Here is a 21071-nt window from a genome sequence, read left to right as displayed (position 1 = left end):
ATAAAAGGTCAGATAGACAGAAAGACTGAAAGATGTAATTTAAGATTTTTTAACCTAAGTTTTTATCTCTGCCATGATTAGTACAATATTGATTTGTTCCTGCAATCAGGTAATTCCTCATAATCCTCTCAGATACCTTAATTTGGAATAAACTGCATATCCCACTGCCTCCATCCACTCTGTGGAAGCCCATGCTTTAACATGGATATCATTCTTAAGAACTTCCCCCCTGCCCCAGCTGCAATATTCTCCTCTCTCCAAGACAATGAGTTATGCAAGGATGCCAGAGGCCTATGGTGCATCGTCCAAGTGGCCATTCGGTATGCAGCCTGTTCCAACATGGGAGGCATCACAACCAAGCCCAAACATGATCTCAACTAATGTCCACGTACATGAATCTTCGAACAGGGCTCATTAGGCAGTGATCAGGAGTGGCAGCTCTGGCTGCCTTTTAACCTTCCCCAGTTTATGGGCACTGGGTCCAACTGTATTGCCACAACACCTGAGACCAGCTAACTCAACACAGTCCAGGGATCCAAACTTTAAGCCCTGATTTAACTTAACACGCCAGGCACAAACAGGTCGGATGCCCAGTTTACACCCTCTAAGATTTTATGTTGCATTGACTTCAATGGAGTGTAAAGTGAGGCAGGGTATAAATCAGGTATCTGACCCAAATCTGAACTGTTCTTGCCAGGCATGTTAGGTTAAAATCCGGCCTTTCATTTCTTTTTTTTGAGATGCAGTGTTTAACATTTCCAAAGTTTGTTAGTACAGTAAAGGATAATTGGCATATTGGATAACTATTCATAATCCACAAATAGTCTGTGCATGAGCCACAGAGTCACTGATGTTCAAGGCACCTTTTTGGTTAAAACATTTATAAATAGCCCGGCCGCAGCAATATTTAATGCAGCACATTAATAAAAGATGAAACAGACACGCACCTCTTAACAGAACAGATGTTAAGGATTCCCTGCTGCTTTCTTTATGCTATGAATTCAGTTGATTCCTTGGAAGAGTGAGCAGGATTTTCCCAAAGCTACAGCTCACATTATTACTATTAATATGGAAGCATTTTTACTTAAAAGAGAGTGACTGAAACTGTTTGTGGAGATAGGAAGGAGGAGGAGGAGGAGCCTAAAGCCATCCTCTCTGTCACAATGACATTACATACAAGAAATTCAATTACTTGCACCACAATGTACATTAGCATATGGTACAGTAGCCTAATGGCTATGGTACTGGGCTAGCAAGCCAGAGATTGTGAATTCGTAATTCCACCATGGCAAGTTGAATTCAATATTTCTGGTAATTTGCGGGTTAACACCAGAAAAATGATAGCGAAAGCTGCAGGATTGTCGTAAAAACCCAACTGGTTCACCCATCACCACTGTGCTCACTGACTTACATTGACTCCCGGTCTGGCAACGCCACGATTTTAAAATTCTCATCCTTGTTTTCAAATTCCTCCATGGCCTCGCCCCTCCCTATCTCTGTGACCTCCTCCAGCCCTACAACTCTCCGAGATCACTGCGCCTCTCCAATTCTTGCCTCTTGCGCGTCTCCGATCTTAATCACTGCACCATTGGCTGCCGTGCCTTCAGCTGCCTAGGCCCTTAGTTCCAGAATTCCCTTCCTAAACCTCTCTGCCCCTCTGCCTCTCTCTCCTTCTTTAAGATGTTCTTTAAAATCTACCTCTTTGACCAAGCTTTTGGTCACCTAATATCGCCTTATGTGGCTTGAATGTCAAATTTTGTTTGAGAACACCCTGTGAAACTCCTTGGGACATTTTGCTATGTTAAAGTTGTTGTTGTTGTTGTTGTTGTTGTGTGGGACTGTTCTTCAGGGAAAGAAACCAGCCAGCTCTACGCAGTCTGGCTTACATGTGGTTAATGCCCTCAGGACAACTAGGGATGGGCAATAAATATTGGTTGGCCAGTGACGCCCACATCCCAAAGACAAATAAAGAAAATAATTGCTGTTATAAACAGTGGGAAAAAGTCCCACAGGAGTCCTTTAAAAGAGAAGATGACTGGAGAGACGAATCTTGTGAATGATAAGTACTTACCTCAGAACTATCGCAGGAAGTTGCATTTTAAAAAGCATTTCCCATTTTGAGCCTGGCCATCTCCATTTCCCCAATAAACACTGCAGAAGACACTCCCTGGTGATGCCAGCCAAGAGGATTCTTTTGAAACATCCCTGCTTGTTTGAGACTGCCCGTGTGGTTTCTTTCTGCTCATTTCCCTCCTTCATTCTTTTCTTTGTCTTATGACAAGAAGTTGGGGAAGAACTGAAGGGGGAAGAAAGATTCCCTGTGATTGATCTGAAAACTGACCAATTGCATGGATCCTAGGGATCGGAGTGGGCGTGTTCTCAGCCAATCAGCAGAGAGCACGCACTTCACTAAGCAAATGGAATAAATATGGGGCTATATAAAGAAGCCCGTAAATGAGATTTTTTTTCTCCTTCAATTTTCTCCTCCTCTCTCTGAACAGTGATAAATCTGTATACCCTATGCCACAGAGACATGCACCGTATACATCCAATATGTTTCCATGGGCGATGACATCTTACTACAAATCACTTATTGTCTCTCCTTTCTAAAGCCCAGTTTTCTCTGATAAACACTTCCCTTTTTATGTGATATCGCTTTTTATTATTGACTTTTTCTTTAAAAAACACTCTGGGGTTGAAATTGTGTTGTGGTATCAGTAACAAATGGGTTAACCAGTTTTTATGAAATTCCTCTGTCTGCTGCTTAATAAAAGTGTTAACTTATTTAAAATGCCTTTGTTAAAATAGTGGAATTTTATACGAATGCAATAATGCATCTGTTACCAATATCCCACAGCATGACTTCAGTCTAATCATCACTGTACTCCTCGCACAGCCTCTCTTCATTAGAGAGTGTAATCAAGGGCACCACAAGATGTGGCGGAGGAGTCACTGTAAAAACTATCCAGCTTCCTGCAAAGTGATGTTCCTGCAGAGTGATTCCTCTTAACTGTTTCTCAGAGGAAAACCACTTCACATTGGAAAGAAGCCCTGGGAATGTCACTTCCTGCTTCTAGTTAGACATCTATCTCAGAATCTGAAAGCGACAGCAACGGGAATCCTCTGAAATTCCAAAAGTATCCCAGATCTTGTGCTGACTTCAGCCGTAACATTTCCCTAGCTTGCACTAAATCCATACAGGGTCAGCTTTCGATGTCTTGATAACAAATTGCTGTCAAAAATTCTAATCTAAGCTCCCTGATGCCTCGGTTGTTAAATGCAGTGCCTAGAAATGAACCATACAGACCAGGAAAGTTCTAGTTTTGATGTCAGGTCTTGCCAAGATCGCAGCTTGGGCATCAGTGGGGTGCCACAATTGGTCCTAGTGCCCTGGAAGGATATATTGGCTTTGGAGGGAGTGCAGCGCAGATTCACCAGAATGATACTGGTTTTATGCAATGAAGGGACAGATAACAATCTCCAAAAAGAGCTAAGACGTAAAGGAAAAGGGCGTCAAGTAAAGCATCATTTAATCAAAAAATAAAGTTGCTCACTGTTCCATTGCAAATGCTTTAATGCATATTTATTTAAAAGAAAACTTAACAGGAAAAGGTTTTTAAAATGTTCAAATTTTGGCATATTTACAACCAAGTGGCCAACTATTACTGTCACTCATATAGATAGGCAGGAAAGTGCCAGAAGATGAATAGGATCCACAGATGGATTCAATAATTGACTAATTGTCTTATTGACCCAGCTGGCTATGCCATGATGGAGTAGTTTACATACACTTGAACCAGCCGTTCAAATCCTGTTCTACCAAAAGGCTGGTGGCATCACTGCAACAACAAAACAAACAGGCAAATGTATTTTTAATCTTTTGTTTATTGGGTAGGCAACATGTAATTGTGTTAAAAGAAACATTTAATCCATGTGCGCTAAGGCTCATTTGTGCGTGGTCTCCTGCAGATCAACTGCCTCAGCTCACGCAGCAGAGCTAACTTAGCAACTCAAGATGAATATTTAATCATAAGAATAATCAGTTGGCACAATCTTAAAAAATATCATTTTGAAATTTGTACTCCTTACATTCCATCACTTAAAGTGCAATGATAAACATTGAATCTGAGCACTGCACATTCCTGTTCCTGTGTAAAGTACTTCGGAATAGACAACAAAATCTTTCCAAACATGTTTTTAAAGGGCACTGGGTGGTGCAGTGTAATTAGATCACTTGCCTTTTCGCCTATGGGATCTGAGTTTCATTCCATCCCAGATGGATGAACAGTCTCCTCTTTCTGACAGTCATACGGGTCCTGAGTAAAATGAGTTTGGGTCCATGTAGCAATCTTAACAGATACTCCTTGCATTTGAACAATGGAGCATTCCAAATTTCCTGCTCAATCCAGTAACTGGCAATAAAGAGAGTATAACATTGCCAGGAGCAAACTGGAACAGACTCCAGACATCCCTTGATAGGGCTTCTCCTGTGCTGCAGAGAACCCAGTGCAGTGAAATCACTGACCCATTTCGCCACTCTGATTTGGGTTAGGGTCATATGAAGTTCCTTCAGAAAACAGCAGAGTCCGAAGACTGAGAGAGAGGAGTTTACAGCAGGCATCAGACCTACACAACTGCGCATTTGATGCAATCTGTTCCTGGTAAAGATTCTAAGAACGAATGCCAATGTTTTTGGTGCAAAATAATTACGTCACTGCAGCATCTGTCAGCCCCATATGCCTACTCATGTTGAATATTCTATGCAACCGTGCAACCTACATTGGTAAAACTGCCCAGTTGATCCAGGGAACAATTGGATTGATCCAGGATCACCTGATTCAGAATCCAACGTGAAAGGAAGCATCTTCGGAGGCAGTTTTAGGGCCCAGTAATTGGCAGTGAGCTTAACTTTACACCTGACCCACGCTATGTCTGACTTGAGAGTGCTTCATGTCAACTAATGCAAACAATGAAAACACTTTCTATTCCCCAGTCACTGAAATCCTTAATCTTGATGGGCACAAGAATTCACAAATAAAAAGGTTTTAAAATAATACAAGGTATAGATAAGACTGAAGTAAGCAAATTATTTAACTTGGACAATAATTATAATACTAGAGGACACCAGCAGAACATTCAGAACTCTTGGGCAAGATTAAGATTAGAAAAACTTGTTTTACCAGACTCCCAAAGCAGGTACAGTAGTTGATATGGGGTCAATTGGCACCTTTTTAAAGGGAGTCTCTTTATTGAAAAGAGTGATTAAAGGCTACGGAGATGTTAATAGTACTGATGTATTTTTTTAGGGGAAATAGTGGAAGGAACTTAGGGGTCTAAATTTAACACTGTGGCGCTCATTTAATGGGCCTAAAATGGGCGCAACAATAACCGAGGCCACTAGTAAATTGGGCAGGCCTTTTTTTAGGAGGCCCTAGCCCTATAGTTTGTCAAGCTATTTAACTATAAAGGCATCGCCAAAATCCATATCTCCTCGCTTTCCAGCAGGGATCACAGGATGGTGATCAGGAGCTCTGGGAGTTCTTTTCTACTGTCTTCACAGCGACATCACTAGAAGGAGTTACAGCCCCACTTCTGTCCCAGTGAACACAACACAGATTAGGAACACAACCTGGGGCCTCTCTGCTCTGCATGACTCAGTTACCACACTGGTAGCGCAAATTTGTCGAACTTTTTTTGTGGGAGTATGGTGGGGAATGTGGAGTGCACCATTTCCACACTGATGCAACTGCCTTTTGACACAGTAAAAGGGATGAAAATTCCTTTTAAATGAAAAACAGGATATTGGTTGGGAATTTCCTCACAGGTTTCTGTCGCACTTCTGGTGCAGAACGCCGTCGAAATAGGAGCAGCTCCGAGGAATTTCCCAGCCAAAAAATGTTTTTATATCCTCCATAACTCGTGGCTCACTAATTAAATCTCATTCTCATAAATCATGCAATTCAAAACCACATATTCCTGCAATTTTGTCAACAGTTTATTAATTATGAGGCAAAACATTCTCCTGTTTATTGTTAATAGGAAATTTCATCTCCTCATGTATGCAGACTTGATATTTATTTCGATAAGTAAGGTAATAACTGATGAGTGCAAATTAAAATCTTTTTCCACTGAATTCCATCACATAAGAGCTTTATAGCACGCAAGCATTTTAATCACAATGTTTCCACTTTTATTACATTTTCTGGCACAGAGAGTTGTTTATGTATGGCTGTTTTATATTTTATCCTAGTCCTGTCCTTTAGGTCTCCTGCACTATATGTGAGCTATATTGTATGTACCCTCCTACACTGTACTCTACGACACTGTACACTCCTACACTGTACTCTACGACACTGTACACTCCTACACTGTACTCTACGACACCGTACACTCCTACACTGTACTCTACGACACCGTACCCTCCTACACTGTACTCTACGACACCGTACACTCCTACACTGTACTCTGCTACACCGTACACTCCTACACTGTACTCTGATACACCGTACACTCCTACACTGTACTCTGCTACACCGTACACTCCTACACTGTACTCTGATACACCGTACACTCCTACACTGTACTCTGCTACACCGTACACTCCTACACTGTACTCTGATACACCATACACTCCTACACTGTACTCTGATACACCGTACACTCCTACACTGTACTCTGATACACCGTACACTCCTACACTGTACTCTGATACACCGTACACTCCTACACTGTACTCTGCTACACCGTACACTCCTACACTGTACTCTGCTACACCGTACACTCCTACACTGTATTCTGCTACACCGTACACTCCTACACTGTACTCTGATACACCGTACACTCCTACACTGTACTCTGATACACCGTACACTCCTACACTGTACTCTGCTACACCGTACACTCCTACACTGTATTCTGCTACACCGTACACTCCTACACTGTATTCTGCTACACCGTACCTCCCTACACTGTACTCTGATACACCGTACACTCCTACACTGTACTCTGCTACACCGTACCCTCCTACACTGTGCTCTGCTACACCGTACACTCCTACACTGTACTCTGCTACACCGTACACTCCTACACTGTACTCTGATACACCGTACACTCCTACACTGTACTCTGCTACACCGTACACTCCTACACTGTACTCTGCTACACCGTACCCTCCTACACTGTGCTCTGCTACACCGTACACTCCTACACTGTGCTCTGCTACACCGTACCTCCCTACAATGTACTCTGCTACACCGTACACTCCTACACTGTACTCTGATACACCGTACACTCCTACACTGTACTCTGCTACACTGTACACTCCTACACTGTACTCTGCTACACCGTACACTCCTATACTGTGCTCTGCTACACCCTACACTCCTACACTGTATTCTGCTACACCGTACACTCCTACACTGTACTCTGCTACACCGTACACTCCTACACTGTACTCTGCTACACCGTACACTCCTACACTGTACTCTGCTACACCGTACCTCCCTACACTGTGCTCTGCTACACCGTACACTCCTACGCTGTGCTCTGCTACACCGTACCCCCCTACACTGTACTCTGCTACACCGTACACTCCTACACTGTACTCTGCTACACCGTACACTCCTACACTGTACTCTGCTACACCGTACACTCCTACATTGTACTCTGCTACACCGTACTCTCCTACACCGTACCCTGCTACAATGCACCCTGATACACCGTACTCTCCTACACCGTACCCTGCTACAATGCACCCTGATACACCGTACTCTCCTACACCGTACCCTGCTACACCGTACCCCCCTACACCGTACTCTCCTACACTGTACCCTGCTATACCGTACACTCCTACCCTGTACTCTGCTACACCGTACTCTCCTACACCGTACTCTCCTACACCGTTCCCTCCTACACTGTACCCTCCTACACTATACTCCACCTGTCAAGATAGGTACACAACCTACTCCTAGTTTTGTGCCAATGTGGCTCTTCCAGCAGCAGGTGCCTGTGAGTGTCCAGAGCAGCCACTCCCTACTGGAAGCATCAGTTTCCATTGTGGCTCTTCACCCCCACCACCCGCACCCCCCAACCCAGCCCCATGCCATGGTTGAATTTGAGAACTCAGTGTGTGGCCAATCACAGATGCAAAAACAAACAGACTCCAGTTTTTAAAATGCTAATAATGTAGATGTGAGCAGATTATTTAACTTGGATTGAGAGGACAGAACTGGAGAGCAGAAGTACAACATTAAGTAGCCTCAAGTGAGACCAGTGAGTAGGAGGACTTTTTTCCCTACAGAGATGAGGAATTGACTGTGAGTTAAAGCAGTAAACACTGTTATAGCACATTTTAAAAGCTGGATAAAATATATGGTCAGGAACAAGAGCAAGAGTCATGTGAATTAATGCAGGTAGAAGTGATCAGATGTTGTGTGGATTATCATAGCTCCTAAATTGCTGGGACCATGGAAATGTGCCAGTCTGGTCAAGGATGTATATTTAAGCAGATATTTTGGAAAGCTGCCTCATTTACCTTTGGTGGCCGGGTGAAGGGGGGGCCGGGGGGGGGGAGGTACTGCGGAGAGTTAAATGGGCATGACAAGAATGGAGATGGTGGGTAAGATGCCATTTTCCTGTTGGACACTTTATTACATCCTCGTCCCATCACTCAGTGCTACAGAGCATTGGAAAGGCAACATACTGCCTGTTGTGTGACTCTACAGCTTAAATTAAAACATTTTTTCAAACTCATGTTGGCTGCTGCTCAGAATGAGAACCCCTTTCGTTGCGATGATCCCGTAAAGTGGGCTTTAAAAGTTGTACAACACCGAATGTAGCCAGAAGCTGCACGTGTGTTCAGCAATCAGACAAAGACGGTCAGTGTTAGGAAAGACTATTTTTATATTTCCACAGTTGCCAGACCACACAAGTGTTAGAGGCATCTCCACAGCTCGGGGAGTCCAGAGCAGCAGCTTTCTGGTTGGGAGTCAATGGGATCAATGCAAGTTATTGAGTTGCCTCTTGGAATTCAATTGCTGTCATTCCATTTGCGTTTTCATTTTTTTTTCCAGGATATACAACTTGTTTATGTAAAACAAACATTAGTATTTTCATCAGCAATGAATCAAATTTCCTTAAATTAAATATTTCAATCAATTCTCCCCAGCCTCTGACTTCATTGGAAGTTAGGAATCTTCTGAAATTTCCTGATTCTTTCCTCATCATTTATTGAATCCTCCGGAGCATATTTTACAGAGAGGACACTTAATAAATCATAGCTGGACTAGATACAATAACTTTCAATCAGTTAATTATTGCGCAGACCTAAAAACGGGTGATTTAAATTTTATTGTTAGTCGGTGTAAAACCAACTCACATGGGAAATAAAAGACATCGCCATCCAAATGTGTCATTTTTTATAAATTGAAATGGAGCAAACCTTTTTAAATTGTTACATTCAGAGGTTTAAAGAATTGGGGCAGACATGGGTGCGTTTATGGGAGTGGGGGAGACAGGGGGAACATGACCCATCCCAAATAAAATGGGGGGGCACATCTTCTCTCTGCCCCCCTCCCCACCAGCGGTTGTGCCAATTAATTTAATGATAAATTTTCAACCAGATTATTCTATATATGTAGTTAATGCTTTTAGCACATGTTGGTACAACAGCAGCAACAACTTGCATCTATATAATGCGTTGGACATAGAAAAATATCCCAAAGCAATTCATAGAGGCGTGATCAGAAATAAATGGACACCAAACCAAAGAAGGAGATATTAGGAGGGATGACCAAATGCTTGGTCAAAGAGGTGAGTTTTAAGGAGCAGAGGACGATGGAGAGGCAGGGAGGTTTAAGCAGGGAATTCCATAGCATGGGGGGCCAAGGTACTGAAGGAATGGCCGCCAGTGGTGGGGCAAAGGGAGGGGGATGCACTAAAGGATGGGGTCGGAGGAACAGAGAGTTCAGTGGGTAGGGGGGGTGGTTTATAGGCCTGGAGAAGGTTATATCGATAGGGAGGGTTCAGGCCATAAAGGGATTTAAACAGCATAATTACTTATTATATAGTTATTAACTTAGAGGGTGCATTATGTGCTACTAGTTTTCAAAGGCTTAACATGTTGCTATGAAATTACTTTGCTATTTTAACTGGGCTATTTAAAAATAAACATGCCAATGTTCCCATTAATATGGAGAAAGTAATTTCATACAAATGTGTTAAGCATTAGTGTGCCAATATCACAGCGTGTAATTTCTGGGCTGTTATTAATGATAATGAGGAGGACCCTATGGGTAAGTAGCTGAAATAGGAAACATTAATGGTTAGTGTCTTCAACCCAATTTCATCCACACGCTTTGTAAACTTGAAACAATGTTTATAACAATGACTGACCCCTAAACAACCCCTTTCATCAGATCATTGTCAGCCTGGCTGGCTTAGCTCGGGTCATTGGAAAGAGCCTGAATTACTGAGGCTTTCATCTGTAACAAATTAGGACTTTTCAGCTTTCCTTCGAGAATCAGTTGAAGTTAATAAAGTAAAACATGAAATTTACAAGAGTTGGATTTCAGTTTGATAGTTTGAGAGGGAAGAAAACATAAAGAAACGAAAACGCAATGAATAAAATAAAAAGAAAAAATATAGTGTCTGTGTTTTGAAAAGGATCTTTTATTCTAATTTGCTCGAAGAACCAATGACAAATATTCTCCTGCAATTAGTGTGAGGCCAAGCACTTGGTCAATAATCTAATCGGTTTTTTTTTGGTTCCACACTCCAGGAAACTCACTCAACATTCATTAGTGAGCTTCCACAGTGAGTCCCTGTCACAACTCATTTCATCCCTCGCTCCTTAATTACTGGCCAGCGAGGAGCGCCGCAAACCCCGTACGGCAAAGTGCAGCTTGAAACCTCTTGTACTGTCAGGTTACACTTTACAAAATAGGAAATATTTATCTATTGGTTCAAAGAGCGGACATCTGTGCATTTCTAATTTCGCTTATAGAATTTCGATAAAAGACAAATATCAGAAAACGTAAATTAAAATTGAAAGCCAGAAATAAGAAATAGAGAGAACTATTCGGAAACTTGAGTTTATAAAATACATTTTTTAACTTTAAAAGTTTATAAAAGTTGCTTCGCCCGATTTGTTCCCAAACGTGTTCAATATGATTATTTCAGTTGTTATTTGACAGTAACTTTACTTGCCTTTTGTAAACAGGATGGTAATGACACATAATTCCAACTGCAGCCACACAGCCATCAAGTTTGGATGTCGATCCATTGACTAAGTTTAGGTCACTTTCCCCCCAGTTCACTGCACTTTTATCCCGTCGGAGCAGCGCCTCAGTCCCCAGCAAGAACCCCATGTAAACACCAGCTCCACTTTTATTCTCAACTTTTCCCCTCCTCCAAGGCACTGAACTTTTTTTTCTCTCTCTCTCTATTATTTCTTTGTTTCTGCCGCTGAAAATCCGGCTAACTGCCACGCCAGAGCAAGTTCCGAGTAGAGCGGATCCACGGATGATGATGGTGATGTCGAGAGAAGTTCACCTAGAAATAGCCCATCTTCTCGGTCCTTGTGACCGTGCAGCAGCATCAGCGAGTGGGCTCACTCCGAAACTTCCTGGTTTCACACTGAAGCTCGGTACTGCCCTCTGTCTTTAAAGATCGGCGGTGCTGTGATAACTTGACACTGAGATGCTCATGACCCAACGCCACCAGATAGAAAAGAAACTGACATCCATATAGAACCTCATCACATCTCTCAGAAGGTCCCACAGACAATGAGTTACCCTGAGAGGCAGTGACTGTTGCTGAATTGGCAAACGGGGCAGTTATTTTATGATGTGGAGATGCCGGTGATGGACTGGGGTTGACAATTGTAAACAATTTTACAACACCAAGTTATAGTCCAGCAATTTTATTTTAAATTCACAAGCTTTCGGAGGCTTCCTCCTTCCTCCTTCCTCAGGTAAATTTACCTGAGGAAGGAGGAAGGAGGAAGCCTCCGAAAGCTTGTGAATTTAAAATAAAATTGCTGGACTATAACTTGGTGTTGTAAAATTGTTTACAGTTATTTTATGAACAGCAAGATCAGCAAGGGGACAATTCTGTTTTTGATGCCGTTTTGAGGGTTGTTGGCCGATTGAGGGGTGTGCACTGGGAGCACCCAGGCTCCTTTGTGAACAGGCAGACAGAGCCTCTAGTTAAAGTCCCATCCAAAGGAAAATCATATTTAACCCAAATGCATATTTACGGAGCAGACTCAAAAATAAAATGTTAAGAAATCAGCCAGGGGCTCCCACTATGGATTGCTATCCAGTGACCCCTGCTGGAAAGTGTGTGTAATGTGGATGTCAAGTGAGGATATGGCCCCTTGACTGAATAGGTTGCCAACACAAACAAATGAAGAATGGAGAGTGGCTGATGCCTGTAGAATCATACTCTAACACAAAACAGCACATATGGAGGGAAGAGCAAATTGGAGAAGGAGAAATGATCGGCCCTGATCTATTTCTTTAAAACTATAAAATGCCTCACTGATTCATGGAGGTAGCCGTTGGGGATTCCTCCCCTCCCACGTCTTACATTATTGCAGTTCACCCAGATTGAAGCCACTGTGTGGAAATCGTTGTCTCCTGGCCTCAATGGATTTGCCCTTAACAGGTTGCCCAGTTTTGGAAACTTGCCACTCACAGAGGTAAAAATGTAGAGAGGTGAGAATTCCAAATAAAAATAGTCACCCTCGGATAATGCTCCTCTTTAGATAAAGCTGACAAATTTGGCACTTTTAGATGCACTGATTATTTTTCTGAGAAATATAGGCCTTCATGTATGCAACAGATGGTCGTTCGTAGGTTTTTTTAAGCAACTGTGTTGTTTCAGTTCAGAAATAGAACTCTGTGAATGGCCTTGGGATGTTTTTCTGCGTTAAAGGTGCTGCATTTATATAGCTGTATTTGGCAACAATTAAACAAAAGTTTTAAACTGGATAAAGCGTTTTCATCATAGTTAGTGAAACCAAATTCAATACAAGGGTCAACTGTGCAAGGCCAATGTGTCGGCAGCCAGAACACTAAACTAAAGCAAAAGCTCTTTTTAATTACCAGTGACGTCAGCAACCATCTCTTCTGTGGCTGAGGTGCCCCTATCCTCTCCTCTCCTCATCCCAATCCAAAGGGCCATGTTCCCAAAACTCAGCAGCCAGTTTTTCACAGATATGTAAACAGAAACATTTTAGATCTCTTATCACGCCAACTCACGTCACTATGATGATATTTTTGTTTGGTCAATCTGTTTCATCTTTTGAACATATTGTTGATTTCTTGCACAGAATTAGTATAGTATTGTAGACTTTGCCTAGAGATATTTTACATATCATCTATCCATTTAAAGTTACTACCTCAGATAAAGACAATTAATACTATATTACTTTTATATGCACAATAACATTTGATTTACCTGTAATATTGTTGAGGTGAAATGCATTGGTGCATTAGGTCTGTTGTCATGGCTGGGCAAACATTGGTAGCAATGCACGTTTAACAGTTGGAGCAATTAATTTGGTCTCGACTCCCAGGATTTAGATGAGCTGTGAGGGTGTAGAAGAGGGGATCCTCTCCATATGAACAAATGGCCCTGTTTAGTGGAGGTCCTTATGCTACAGCTTATTTCTTGATAGACCTGTTATAATAACATCATAATTGTTAACCCTCTTGTGTTGTCACATATGAAGGATACAGTAATGTGCACTGGCAATTGGTGTCTGCAGTGATAGCTTCTCCTGACAAAACTAGAATAAAACCACATTTAAAATCAAATTTATTATAAATAATATATAAAATATATCAGTGAATGATATATAGGATGTAACCAAATCTTGGGGTTGAGGTGACAGGTTTAAATTGCTTAGTTTATGGAATTACTGACTTTCATGATTACATGATTGCAATGTAAATAATATGTATGGATTGTTTTCTATAATATCCATTGACTCAAGTATTAAAGATTGTGATATAATCAGTGACCACATCACAATCATTAATTCTTGAGTGTGGACATCAAATACACAGAGCACAGCAGATGCTTGTATCTGTCATTGAAATCTGTCACCGGCAAAAAAAAGCTCTCCAAAATGGAATAAAACTTGTCTCAATCCAGCTCCAAAAGGACATCAAACCAGAGTGCAAAATTGGTCCTATTCAGTACCAATTAGTAGTAAATTGCAAATCTCACTTAGAGAGGCTGGTGCAAAATGTCACACTGGCGCAGTAAGTTCTGCTCTTCCAAAGCTAGGGATAAAGCACATTGCTAATGCAGAGCAGGGGAGAGCTTTATTCCACATCTAATAGTTCTTTGTCTGAGCTGAAATTGCTTGATGTTGATGCATGAAACGGAAAATGTACCGCTCCCCAGTACTACGATTCCTCATCCGAAGAAGCACAAACTTCTCAAAAGATTAAGAAAGAAAGAAATGAAACTACCCAAAGAAACTTAATAGTATAGGACATTATCAGAAAATGGAAGAGCTTTGTACACATTTCCTCTTGCCTCCAATGCAATGCAAACTCAAGTAATTTTGTGCTGAAACAAAAAACATTCCCCTGGAAGAGGCAGCAGCGGCACTTTAACATGCGGCGTGGGCAGAATTCTCACTCCAGTCAATCAGGATAATGTCTAGACCCTCTGGGAGTGTTTTTCCTGCAAAGGAAGCCTATTAAAATGAGGAGGGTGGGTTAACAAAATTTTGTGTGGCCAGCCTTTCCTACTGCCCACACACGAATGACCCAATTTTTGCTATCCTCACAAAACCAGAGCTTAAATATTTTTATAAAACCTTTTCATGTATCTGACATGATTGTCGTTTATGTTGAGAACCATTGAGTTTGACAATTTTCCTCTTCACCATTGGTTAAGTCTTTGTGTTTTCCCTATTCTATTTGGTTATTTTTCACTTCATCAATCATATTCCACAAAACCTTTCTCCCTAATTTCAATTTCATACCCAATTGCATTCTACTAAAACAAATCTACCCAACCATATTTGGCGAAAAAAACTCTCTGAGATATAATTGCCACAACAATTCTTCACCCCAATGTATATCCCATGCAAAAATTATTACATAACTAACAAATAAAAATTCTCAACTTTACTTATAAATTTGACTTCAACAACTTCCCTGCCTCCTCCCAAACAGCATGACACACCCAGTTGGGTTTCTGCATGCTTTGGGCCTCCAGGTCACCTTCTCATCTTATTCCACAATCACTGCCCAGCCAGCTCACTCCCCATCTTTAGAGGCCCAATGCAACAGCCCTGCCATAAAGAAACAAAATCCACATAAGAGGACATCCATCTGCAATATGAAATATTATGATTCTGTGGACCTGCATTCACAAAGAAATGTTTTGATCTTCATATGACCAACAAATGCCCTGATTTGTGCTGACACTGGCGTCTGCCTTTGATGAATGAACTCCAGACTTTTTTTGCTTGTTTCAGTAGTACTGCAACCTGGGGAATGGGGAGCAAGAGTCAAACAGAGACAGACAGATGCTCTGGCAGGTGCAAAGGAAAAAGCAAGAGAGAAATCTAGTTGAGGATGGAAAGTGAAAGAGAGTGAGAGAGAAAGAAAGACCATTACATCGAATTACATAGAATGTACAGCAGAGAAACAGGCCATTCGGCCCAACAGATCCATGCCGGTGTTTATGCTCCACACGAGCCTACTCCCTCCCTACTTGCTCAGGGGTCGCGTAACTATTTTCCCATAGAACCATAGAAAAGATACAGCACAGAAGGGGGCCATATTGGGGAAAGGGACAGGGAGCGAGAACCTCTTGAAGGGAAGTGAAGGGAGAGAGAGAGGCCATGTTGAGAGGAACATAGATCCTATTTTTGCAGGGGAGGGGTGAGAGAAAAACTTGAGATATGGGGGGAGAAGAGGTACTCTGTTGTGGGGAGTGCAAAAAGAGAGCCTGCTGCTGGAGGGGAAGAAAGGGAGAAAGAGAAACCATCACAGAACCCTGTCGAGCAGAAGGAGGCAAGGAAAAGTGTGAGAGACCCAGCTATGAGGGGCATCACTGGCTCTGTTCTTAGTAGGAGGGATGTTATAAAGCGGTATATCTCCCAACTCACCATGAGCAACATCACAAGAGGTCACTAGTATTGCAAATAATTGGTTACATGAGGTGATTCAGAGTTGTAATTTCGCCCTTAGGATTTAAGTGATAATTATAAATTACTGAAGTTTTGCTCTTTAAGAGAAAGGTAGGCTAGGGATCCGGGTGGCATGTTTCATCAGACCTTGGATCTGATGAAGGGACACAACTGAAACATTAACTTTTCTTACTTTTTCTGATACTGACTGACCTGCTGTACATTTCTAGTCATTTCGGTTTTAGACCAGGTTTCCCAACAGTCCTGATTTTTTTCTTTTAACTTCCACTAAAACTTTGCTCTTTATAACTTAATCGGAAAATGAATTCAAAACTTCTTGATGTTATTTCAGATGTAATTTCACGGTCACAGGTCATTTTCAAATTCGTGAGCATGAAGCTTGCTGTACTCAAGTTGACGTACAGCAAGTAACAGTGCGCTGAATCCCATGAAGAAAAGTCAGCTTTCTTCAGTAGCTTAGTATTATGGGGTAAATGCTTCAATCAGGTGTGCCAGTTGTGCAGGTGCAGAACAGAGATTGGGAAATTGTGTGAATAGGCCTTTTGGTAAATTGGGGCTGAAATTCCTGGGATACCTTGTGACCCATTGGTGTTGTTACCTCGCTCGGCGAGGTGGAATTTGGGGCATGGCCCAGTTACATCAGGTCTCCACCCCGATTCCTGACCACATTTATCCCTCAACCAACAAGACTAAAACAGATTATCTGGTCATGTAACTCATTGCTGTTTGAGGGATCTTGCTGTGCCGCATTTCTCTATATTGCAACAGTGACTGCACTTCAAAAAGTACTTCATTGGCTGTAAAGCGCTTTGGGACATCCTTGGGTTGTGAAAGGCGCTATATAAATGCAAATTCATTCTTTTTCTTTCACTGAAACTTCCACTGAAAGCAGGGGTAGGCACTTCATACACCTGCCCCCTTCTGTGCAGACGTCACTGAAAGCAGGACTGAGGGGATGACGTCAGCTGTCAAGATTCCTGTTACTTCCACTTCATTTGTCCCTACTGTAATGTATTCCAGCATAAAGCAGGCATACTTTTTTGCCAGAGTTTGATACTGGCAGAAGTGGAGCCTCTTGTAATTTAAGGGCTGATTTCCCTATATAGCATTTGGTCATGGAGTGATCGATTGCCATAGGGAAAACTGCAAATTCAGAAACTGGCCGGTACAAAATATTTTTGCACCAATTTTTTCTGCCTGCAATGTTCTATATGGCTGCATTCACTTGCTTTGAACATTTCTTGCTATAGCCTCATTAAAGTCCCAGAATTCATGAAAACATATTCAAATCAATACCTGGTGCAATTTTCCAGCTTTTGAACAAAGATTACACTTTTTACATTTAAAATCCACTTTGAACAGGTGCAAGGGAAGTTCCATATGCCATGGAGCTCTTAAAGGGGAACAGACTTTATACCTTTTGTTACAAAGTTGGCAGTTCTCTTTTAGTATTGTATTTTTATCAGCAATATTTTAATAATAGTGTATTATTTAAATGGAGAGAGATTGCAGAACTCTGAGGTACAGAGGGATCTGGATGTCCTAGTACATGAATCACAATAAGTTAGTATGCAGGTACAGCAAGTGATTAGGAAGGCAAATGGAATGTTGTCATTTATTGCAAGGGCACTGGAATATAAAAGTAGAGATGTTTTGATACAGTTGTACAGGGCATTGGTGAGACCACATCTAGAATACAGTGTGCAGTTTTGGTCTCCTTATTTAAGAAAGGACATAATTGCTTAGGAGGTGGTTCAGAGAAGGTTCATTCGACTAATTCCTGGGACGAGGGGGTTATCTTATGAGGAAAGATTGGACAAGTTGGGCCTATTTACACTGGAGTTTATAAGAATGAGAGGTGATCTTATTGAAACATATAAGATCCTGAAGGGACTTGAAGGGGTAGATGCTGAGAGGATGTTTCCCCTTGTGGGAGAGACCAGAACTAGGGGCCACAGTTTAAAAATAAGGGGTCTCCCATTTAAGACGGAGATGAGGAGAAATTTTTTCTCTCAGAGGGTCGTGAGTCTGTGGAATTCTCTTCCCCAGAGAGTGGTGGAGGCAGGGCCATTGAATATTTTTAAGGCTGAGTTAGATTCCTGATTAACAAGGGAGTCAAAGGTTATAGCAGGTAGACAGGAAAGTAGGGTTGAGGTCACAATCAGATCAGCCATGATCTTATCAAATGGCAGAGCAGGCTCGAGGGACCGAATGGCTTACTCCTGCTCTTAACTTGTTATGTTCGTAATTCTGAATTTTTTATTTACTAGTCAATCTTCCATGGTGTTACGCAAATGGAGTCAAGGCCAAGTGTAGTTTTCAGGTGAAGTGGGGTCAGAGGGCAGGGGATATTTGGAACAGGGCATGCAGATGTAATTCAGTCCTCACTTTAAAGTCATACATTCCATTCTTATTTTTATAAAATACTTTGGATTTATAGTTAAATATCAAAACTAACACAATTTGGGAAGCAGAGATGTAGAATTGGTTGGAGCACAGCAGTTTCTCTCTAGTAAAGTTTAGAAGCTGGGAGATGCAAAACTGATGCATATAGTGCCACCACTGGTAGGAGGGCATAACTACATTGTGACACATTTACATAGGCAATTTGCATTATAAATGTGGACATGGGTATTTATAATATAAAAGTCAACAGAGTGGTACAGACATAATTTTTTAAAATACATTATAGATAATGTAGGGCTGATTTTATGAATGCGCACTGTTGACTGTGATGTTCAGGAAATCATGGGTGCACTGCCTACGATTTGTTGTCCATTCGTAAAATTGACCCTTATGTATTTTTCCAATAATGTTTTGGAGGACAATTTTCATTTATTCATTATGGTAAGTTTGTTTTTAAACGACCTGAAAATATTAGTCCATTGCTGTCAACTTACCAAGAAAGTGATCTCTTAATGAACCACTTACAGGACTTTAGCACAAACAGAACAGATGAATAAAAAACAGGCAGGGGGCTCTTCCAACACAAACTTTCGTAGGAGCTCAGTGGACCACCTAGATGCAAGCTGCAGAGTCCTAGCACTGGGTGCAATGTGGGCTGGAACTTGATGTGAAGAAATAATGACGACCAATGTTGGGACTTCAGCCTGATGAAGACCAGCAAGCATTGTGCTCAGTGAATGGATTCTTCATCAGTTTCTGTGGCCCCCCAAGTAGAACTGACCCTCATTCAACATCAACTTGGGATAAAAATTGTTTATCATCTGATCTGTTTCTGTAGGTTTTCTTCTCTTGTTCTACCCAGTCAGAGCAACTTGTTGCCATGCAGCTCCCTACTGATGAGCAGTCAAGATGCCTTCCCCATAAATTTGCCACTCTGCAATCGGCTGACAAGAGATGATAAACAAGTGATCATTTTAGATAATTGAGCTAACAAAAGGCTAGGGAAGCTGAATCTGTTCTCATCAAAACACAAATAAAGGGGTAAACCAAAATGAGTTATCGCTGGAGTTAAAATAACACCGATCAGAAAATTTAGGCTTGTGAGTTCATGAAATAAAAATAGATGGAAATACACAGTAGGGGCATCAGCAACTGAAAAGAGTAAAGACAAGTTCATGTTTTGGGTGTAGATCCTTCATTCGAACTGGAAACTGGAAGACAAGCAACTCCGTTTAAAATGAAGAGGGAAAGATAGAACAAAAGACAAAGTCAAAAGTCAGGGGGGAATTGAGGGGAAAATTTTTTTACGCAGAGTGTGGTTATGATCTGGAATGCACTGCCTGATGGTGGAAGGAGATTCAATAGTAACTTTCAAAGGGGATTTGGATATATATGTGAAAAGGAAAAAAATTGCTGGGCTATGGGAAAAGAGCAGGGGAGTGGGACTAATTGGATAGCTCTTTCAAAAAGCCGGCACAAACACAATGGGCCGAATGGCCTCCTTCTGTGCTGTAAGATTCTATGATTCTATGTATACTAATTACTGTTACAAAGAAGTAATTAATAGATTTAACAACCTGTAAACAGATTCATACTGAGTTATTCTTATCAATGCGGATTAACATTATTGCAATTCTCGATTTAAAATTTTTATTTCATATCTATTTCCCCCTATTTGTGTGCATTTCCCTCATGGTATGTTCCATTGCCCGACTGAGAGAACAGTCCTGCTGCTGGGATTCTGTCAATGCTGCTATGGAGCCAACTACGAGAAGTGACTGAACGCCCATTGATTCTTACACTGGGGAAACCTCTCAGCCTCCGCCTGGCCTGACTCAAATCTGGAACTTGCCACATGAGAGGATGAATCATGCACCTGCATCCTACCCCTCTGTGGCACAGGGCCTTAATACACTAAGGACAGCCTTGAATATAAGCTATTTCACTAACAAGATGCCTCAAAGTAAATATTTCTGCTAAATGAATAGAAATTGAAAATCTTTGTCTTTTGGATTCGTTCCTATTAACAGAACCATCTTAGGTGTAGATTTCTGTTGTGAGAATTTTATTTGCCCAGATAACAGGTTTTCAGTCCAAATGACAGTCACCTTCACTATTACAAGTTGTGTAACTCCAGTTGTTTATAAAATCAACCCACAATATTATCACTGTCAAAGAGTTTAAATCTCCCAGCACAGATATAGAAAGCCACTAACTTGTACAACAGAAAACGGTCTTAAAAATGCCACTGTACAATTGGAATCAGCAATGCCGGAAGCATGCCAGCAGTCAAACTGGGGCTTGGTAAATGTTTTGTTTTAATAGGTTTGTACATGTGGTGATTTAACCGTGTCTTTTTTTTCTATTTTTTTTTAATTATCTAAAATCAAGCTCCATTCTCCAATCTGGTGTTGACATCTGCTACTCTGTGATTGTTCCCTCTCAACTGTTGCAGCAGATGTCTGGGTTTTCCTCCTTGCTCCCT

At 41.4% G+C, this 21071-nt stretch overlaps 1 protein-coding gene across 1 annotated transcript in view; it reads right to left on the bottom strand.

Moving 5' to 3' along the window:
- The window catches only part of LOC137299980 (BMP and activin membrane-bound inhibitor homolog), a 35028-nt gene extending 23375 nt beyond the window's left edge, over nucleotides 1-11653 (bottom strand). The window contains exon 1 of the mRNA XM_067969033.1: nucleotides 11206-11653. Within this exon, the coding sequence (XP_067825134.1) occupies nucleotides 11206-11281 (76 nt within the window). The 5' untranslated portion in view covers nucleotides 11282-11653. The remainder of the gene's footprint in view (nucleotides 1-11205) is intronic.
- Nucleotides 11654-21071: the final 9418 nt, after the last annotated feature.

Source organism: Heptranchias perlo, chromosome 30, assembly GCF_035084215.1.
Source record: "Heptranchias perlo isolate sHepPer1 chromosome 30, sHepPer1.hap1, whole genome shotgun sequence".
NCBI classification, from domain to species: domain Eukaryota; kingdom Metazoa; phylum Chordata; class Chondrichthyes; order Hexanchiformes; family Hexanchidae; genus Heptranchias; species Heptranchias perlo.
The sequence above is the reverse complement of the archived record's forward strand: the minus strand, read 5'-3'. Positions and strand labels throughout refer to the sequence as shown.